The sequence below is a fragment of the Paralichthys olivaceus genome, chromosome 15 (assembly GCF_024713975.1).
Source record: "Paralichthys olivaceus isolate ysfri-2021 chromosome 15, ASM2471397v2, whole genome shotgun sequence".
Taxonomy (NCBI): Eukaryota; Metazoa; Chordata; class Actinopteri; order Pleuronectiformes; family Paralichthyidae; genus Paralichthys; species Paralichthys olivaceus.
The window spans coordinates 11,821,538-11,828,946 of record NC_091107.1 but is presented as its reverse complement, the minus strand read 5'-3'; the positions used below and the strand labels follow the sequence as shown (position 1 = coordinate 11,828,946).

General features: G+C 40.7%; 1 protein-coding gene across 3 annotated transcripts in view; it reads right to left on the bottom strand.

Moving 5' to 3' along the window:
- Positions 1 to 1,387: 1,387 nt before the first annotated feature.
- Positions 1,388 to 7,409, bottom strand: part of cadm2a (cell adhesion molecule 2a) — a 199,988-nt gene continuing 193,966 nt past the window's right edge. For all 3 annotated transcript variants that reach the window (XM_020086031.2, XM_020086032.2, XM_020086033.2), the window contains one exon: positions 1,388 to 6,992. In XM_020086031.2, the coding sequence (XP_019941590.2) occupies positions 6,874 to 6,992 (119 nt within the window). In that variant the 3' untranslated portion in view covers positions 1,388 to 6,873. The remainder of the gene's footprint in view (positions 6,993 to 7,409) is intronic.

Sequence of the window (7,409 nt, the reverse complement as noted above, 5' to 3'; positions counted from 1 at the left end):
CGAACATGACGTCTTATTGCCATTACCTAATTCCCCCCTCAGTCATCATCTTCTGACTCACTGAAAAGGGTGAATACCTCTCCCTCCTGTCGATCAGGCTCAGCCACATCCACACCTCCTCTTAGTCTCTCCCTTTTCACATTCTCATATCCCTCTTCATGTGCTCCATCTTTTTTTTTTTTTTTCAACTTCATGCATCATTCTGATGCGGGTGGAGCAGAAATGATGGAAGTTGCACCGTCAAGATTTAAAGGATTTTCACTTAACCCCCGGCGGCATGGTCACATCCAGAGCCAATACCTTAAATCTGACCACAAGAGCAAATGGCTTGTGAATAGTGAATACAAACTGTAGATCCTATTATACTATAATAACACATGCAAATTGAGTCTCTCTGCCGTGGGCGATTTAAAGTCTTGCAGAGACGATACTTGTTATAGAACTATTGAAACTTACATTTATCACTTTGCCATATCTAGAGCCACTACATCTGACCATGAGGACGAGCAGCCTTTACAGATGAATACATATACAGTTGATGTCGAGTGGATCTCAAATAATAAGCAAGGGTTCATTCATGAAGTGACCCTTGACACAAACTTTCAGAAACCATCTTCTCCAAGTTGAGTAAGACTAAGTGTTTTTCAAGCTCTGCGGTCTGCAAGTGCCCGCAGCAACATACACTTTACTGTGTGTTCCCCCTCTTTTTCTCTCGTCACTGAATCTTGATTCACTGAGGCTACTTTTAACTTCTTATATTGTGTATCACAGGTAGAGCTGCTGTTTCAGCCTCGTGTGAACCATCAACTAATACAGAAAAACAGTGGCTGAAAGACTGGAGAGTATCATCAGGTGGCACCACCATCACAGACTACAGAGGTAATACACAACATGAATGTGGTAGTGGGGTATGATCAGTGTCGGCTGCAGGAGGGAGAAGGTGGAGATGTGGTACGGGGATTGGTGCCAGGGTGAGAGTCAATGGGTGCACAGGTGCTCTGTGTTACTTAATGACTCTCTCCCCTTTATCAGCAGTAGCGTGCTGGGACAGCTACGTGTGAGGAGGCAGCCAGACGATGGCTGAACTGCAGTATTGTATGTGTATATCTGTGAGTCTGCAAACAGTAACAAAAGTCAGTACCCCGCAATACTGTGTGTCACTGCAGGGGCCCGAGGTGAACAGAGACGTCTGTTACAATGAATTATTCTTGTTAGTAAAAATTCATGAACATGTCTCTGTGCACAACTTCGCCTCTGTTTTTATCAGAGTGTTCTCCGTGTGTGTGCATGCATCCTTGTGAACTCAGACAAAGGTGCAGTGTTTGTGTTGCATCGGCTCAGAAACACTGAGGTAGAAGAAGAAAAAAAATAGAATCAGGCCTGCACAAATGTTTTGGCAACTATTTATTCAACAAGTTCCATTTTATACATGAGAACGAACCTCTAAATTAAACATCATAAATCCCACAGATAATGGGAGAAAAAACACCTCCGTCATGGTGCTATATATCGAGTCAAGCCCTCTTAGTACAGCTTGATATGAAAACCCTCTTATTTCACCAAAGGTACATCAGAAGCTGAACTAACGTGTCTATAGCTCTAATCCTGAACTTTACTGTGGATATTTTATATTCAGTGAGTGATAGTGCACTACAACTCCTTCCATCTAAAAACCCATGTACATAAAGATGTGTGTCGCTACAAGAAAAAAAGAAGAAACAAGAGGACAACAGCATTGAACTGCTTACATACCATAAGCTAAAATCAGCTAACATCGTGTGGAAACACAACTCCTATCGTTAACGAAACTCGTGATCATTTGCAGCATATTTCTAAATCTCAGTATTTCAAGTCGGCGGTCATATAAAAAAAAAATGCTTCTTGAGTCTTAATTTTCCCAATGACAGATTTACTGAAGAATCACTGAATAATCTTTATTAACATCGTGATGATCTTAAAGTCAAGAAATACACGGTGGTGTCAGCATCACAGGGACGAGCAGAGGGACAACTGCCCACAGAACCCTCTAGCTAAAACAATAAAACTAAATCTCTGAATGAAAAATATTCCTGAGATGCAAAAAAAAGGAAACATATAATCATGTCATCATTGTGACAATATGGAGATTGGGGGCTGATTGATTCTAGTGTCAATATTGCAGTGTGCTAAAGCCGAACTGTACAGCAGAGACATATGACAGGTCAGAGACAGGACGGGAATGAGCCATGTCATGATATCAGCACTGAACAGAACCATTAAAAGCATGAGGTAAAATAAAATGTAGAACTAGTACAGTTAAAGAGAAACAATGGCCAATACATCCACATGCATCCCTCTACACTCAGGGATTCTGAGTGGAGTTGATATGGGCCTCTAATTTCCTCAAACTGGGAACAAGAGCAGGCGCTGGTGCAAACTCTGGAGCCGATCGCACTTATGTGTGTCCCTGACTGACTCCGATATTTTGGGAGCAGATGTGCTCCTGCAGGATGAATACACATCGCAGCATCAGCAAAGTAGAGTTTGGACAAGCTTCAATTATCACACCAGCTCATCCTGTCGCTCTTAAAACGGCAGACAGGGGGGAGGAGAAGAAAGGTGCAAACCAGAGCTGCAGTCGCAAGGCACAAATAAACAAAGCAGCACATTCTTTAGATAAAAGTAAATCATTATACAAGGTGAGGATATCAGTGCACTATGACACCGACTTGTACTATAACAAAATTAATTTTCATTGTTGTTGTCTGTTGCCTGGAGCATGCACATGATTCCTGCAGCTGTATGGTGACGGCAGCTTTTAATTCGCCAAAATAGAAATATCTATTAATACCACATAACCTATGAATCAATTATCATTACAAACTGCTTTAAAAGATGTGTTATGTGTATTCAAGACTGTGTTTAGAAATGCCGGTGTGCACGGCTCAATCTGCAGAAACCTTATCTGTGTCACTCCCACATTCAGCTGAAGAAAGTGGCTTCATTTGGAAGCAGGAAATTAACCTGAGACGAGTCTAAAGAACAAACTCGTGCCCAATAAAAATGCCAGCGTGACTGAGTCAGTGCTGCCACCGTCTCGCCGCTGGGAAGAAATTAGAGGCCCACGATGTTCTAACAGATACACAGAGGAAATCAATGAGGCAACAAGTTTAAAGCTTAGTTTGAACTCACGTCAGCAAGGAAACATGATGAATAACTGACCCCAAGATGTGACAGAACTACAGTAGATTCTATCATAGTAAAATATATGGATGGTGCGTGCCAGGCGGTTCAAAATAAAAAGATTCAGGTTTGGTCTCATCACTGTCATGTGAAAACACATATTTACAAAGGGATTTCAGAAAGAAACAAATTTCACTACTAAAGAATACCCATCAAATTAGTCAGGGTGCATAATGTCAGTAAATGGCACCTGTTTCATTTCATCACTGCAGACCTGGTTATTTGTGAGTGTTCATTAAATACAAAACTTCCTGTTCCTCTGACGTCACAATCAACAAGTCCATTCGGCTGCTCTCCTAACTCAGACGTAAAGCAACGGTGAAAAATGTGAATTTAAGACACAAAAGAAAAGAAGACATCGCATCGTTGTGATAGATGTATCTATACAGACGTGATATAAAACTTTACTGATGGATCAAATGACTCAGGACTCTTGATTTGCTCCGGTGCCACTCGGGTTCAAACACACGGAGCAAGAGCTTACTCGCTGACCTCATTTGCATAATGTTGTAAATTGGCCACTGAATTGGAGACAGCTGGACCCACGTTTTTTTTTATCGCCCTTGGTAATAATTTGCTCCCTTAAAATTAGCGCCTCGCATTTAGGTCTTTAATTTCAGAGGCCAAAGTGTTTATCACTCGTGGCACAGGAGTGTAAATCAGCCGAATTCCTGCAAAGTGATGAAAGACGCAGAACTGGGACAAGGAAAACAAACGGCTTCCTCAGATATATCATGTTAGGTTTTTTATCTTTGTTTGTGTGCAACTTCATCCTTCTTTCAATATGTTTCCATTTCCAATTTGCATTTTAAGTATTTAAGTACAAACAGATGCAGGTTTTCTTCTGTGGACAAAAGTCCACTGCACTGGACACAATTTTTTTCCACATTTCACTGATTTTCTTTTTTTTGGTTAATCATATTTTCTAAAACACCATCCTTTAAAATGTGCAGCACCTGTGAGAGCATGCCACAAACACAAGAAGCCACCGTTCTCCAAAGTTACAAATACACTCACATTGTGGTTCTCGCTTATATATGACGTCAGCTCCAATAAATTAATGATGATAAAGAACCAAACAAAAACATGCTAATGTGTATTACGAAACTTTAGTTCTCACACATTATATACATGCCTTGTGCCAAACAAAAATACATTTCTTTGAAAAGATTTCTAATAAGGATTATGCAATGAAACATGAAAAAAATTAAGAAAACTGATTAAGGTGGCTAATATACAAATTTGAAGGAATACGGAAATCCAGAATCCAGAACAGCAATTTTCACAATCAACCACATTTTTAGCAGACACAATATACAGCAGGGAGCTAAAAACCACTTCAACCAAAAATATTAAAAACATTATTTTTTTTCAATTAAAAAAAAACATGATTTAGCTTACACTTATAAAAAAGATGCACTGTATGAACTAAAATAAATGATCAGAACTAAATCAAACAGCCTTGTCATCTTTCCATGACCCATTCCATTAGAGTTGTAGTAAAAGTATCACTGTTACTCATTCAGACATTTGTGCTTCTCTGTTTTCTCTTCAGTTTCTAGTTTTGGAAAGGAGGCCCCTGCACATCTATGACCCAACACTCAGCAACACTACTTTTTCTTTCCTTTTTCTTTCTTTTAGCTGAAGACCCCATGAAATGGAAATCAACATCTAAAAATACTGAAATTACAATATCCTTAATAAACACGACAATTTCATTAGGGACTGGAGTCTTTAGCGTGAGAGACATATGCCACTGAGGCAGACAGGCTAAAGGTTAGGGAGTGATGGAGACAGGGGCTTCTAACAGTTGTCCGGCAGTGCGTGTTCATGTATTGGGGGTGCAGCTTAGATGCAGTGTTTCCATTAAATATCTAAACTGGCAGCCCGTCATCTTCTAATTTCTCACGCCACATTTTCATAATGAACCAAAAGGTTTTTTCTAATAATAACATAAGAGATCTGTAACTTTGTGTGTGCAGCGCAATTTGATGCATGCTCACTCGTGCCTCATGCTTGCACTATGGTCCATAACATTTTTACCATCCACGCAGACATCTGCAATGTAGATCTTTCTCTCAAACAAGAATTTATCACTCTTTAGTCTGTGTACCTGTCACTCGGAATCTGTTGCGCGTGAGAATGACCTTCGTGCGTGTGCACGTGTACACCCGTTACCGCCATGGATTGAATTCTGTGGTAAACGTTAGGGCAGATGAGAGGGGGTGGAAAGGATCAGTTGCATTAGCCTGCTCTTGCTAGCTTGTCCATGATTACCAACCCTAGCTTTTATTCAACATCAACACTCCTGCACATCCTGGGATTGTGTTCTTCAGCCTGTATTATCTCTAGATGGTTCACCTCACATTTCATGGGGTCCTTCAGGCTTACAAAATTGTCACATTAACAAAAACAAGTCTTCAAAAGTGAAAAGCTAAACTCACTCCAAAACAATTTGTACAATTTGTACAGCTTTTAGAGAGGAGATTGATACACCTGAACCCTTGATGTGAACAACAAACTACTGTTAAGCTGTCAAGAGGACACTGAAGATGTTTTCGCTAAACTGCAGCCTGGACAGTGCAGGAATATACAGACAAAAGTACATAGCGACAGCAGATTTAGCGAATGTTTTTTTTTTTAATATATATAGTTGATTGAGTTTATTTGATGGAATGCTTCGTCTAGTATCCTTCATATATTTTTGGTGTGTATTCTCTGCTCTAAACAATACCAACAATACCTTTTTATTAACCCTACCCTAAGAATGAAAATCATATTATACACGCATCTGACAAACCTCACTACAGTGTCACACAAAACCTTCTTCTTATCTTACAAGGGTCAACTGTTTAATTACAAAGTCGATTTAGAGGGGATGGGGTCAGGGGGGCGGCGGAGGTGGAGCGTCTAAAAGTACCATATTCAGTGTGATAGACATGTATAAGGCGTAAAAACAGCACAGATCTTCATTCAAATAAAAAGATGCAATGCATAATCAAAAGCTGTGAGTTAAGCAATGAAATGATGGTCTGGTGAACCATCGAAGAAGCATTTACATTGCTACCGACAGACGATACATGAAGGCATTGACAGAAGTTCAATGGCGTCTGTATTTTTAGGCACCGTGTTGATGTGAAACATGATATGTGTCTGTGGACGTGTGTGTGTGTGTGTGTGTGTGTGTGTGTGTGTGTGTGTGTGTGTGTGTGTGTGTGTGAACAAAGGGGATTTTACGTGTGTTTGGATGTCTGCTCGGGAGGGAAGGACGTACGAGGGGACACGTAAGAAGCAGTCATGGCAGATACACAGATTTCCAGGAATTCATGTCAAGAGATGAGGAAAAATGTGACAAAGGGTGAAACTTTGGCAGCGACGGTGGAGCTGCCTGCGAAAACTGGCTGTCAAAAGAAACAGACAGAAATAAAGGACAAGGTGTAAGCGAAAGAAATTGACTCAACAAAAAGGCAATAACACTCAGGGAACTTCTCTATCTGTGGACTGCCTGCAGGTTCCTGGTGGTTGCGACGGGGCAGTGGTCAGAGGTGGAGAAGAAGAAAAGGGGCCAAGACAGAAAGAGAGAAAAAGAGATACAGAGACCGAAAGAGGAAAAGCGGGAGAAAGAGAGAGCTGCATAGCTCCCCCTGCAGTCTAAATGAAGTATTCTTTCTTTTCTTCTGCATGTGCATGGTTGCCCTCAGCGTTGATGATGGCTGTGTCGGCGTCGGGCGCATCGTCCGCTCCTTTGGCTTCGTTTGTCAAGTATGTTCCTGAGGAAACGAAAAAAACAAATCTGTATCAAGGATAACAAATACAGAGCAGCCCTGCGTGGTGTTTGCTGCCTGAGGCGAAAAACACATCTGAAGACAACATCAGTAATGTTCCATTATTCATATAGAGAACGAGGAGGAGCTAAGATAGCGATGAGTGTGTTAATAAAGCAGGTGTGTGTGTATGTGTGTGTGTAACTCAGTATCATGTCCAAATAATGTGATGCAGCTCTCCAGGTAAGAACTCCATTTTGTAGCATTAGGCCTGAAAACTGACAATGGACTTTGAAGCCATGTTTTTTTTTTATTCATCTCTCTCTCTCTTTGCAGAGATGCTGAATGTTTAAGCCAATTAAGTCATATGTCACAAATTCCATGGTGTCACTGGACATGAGTTGAACTACAATATGTTACAGG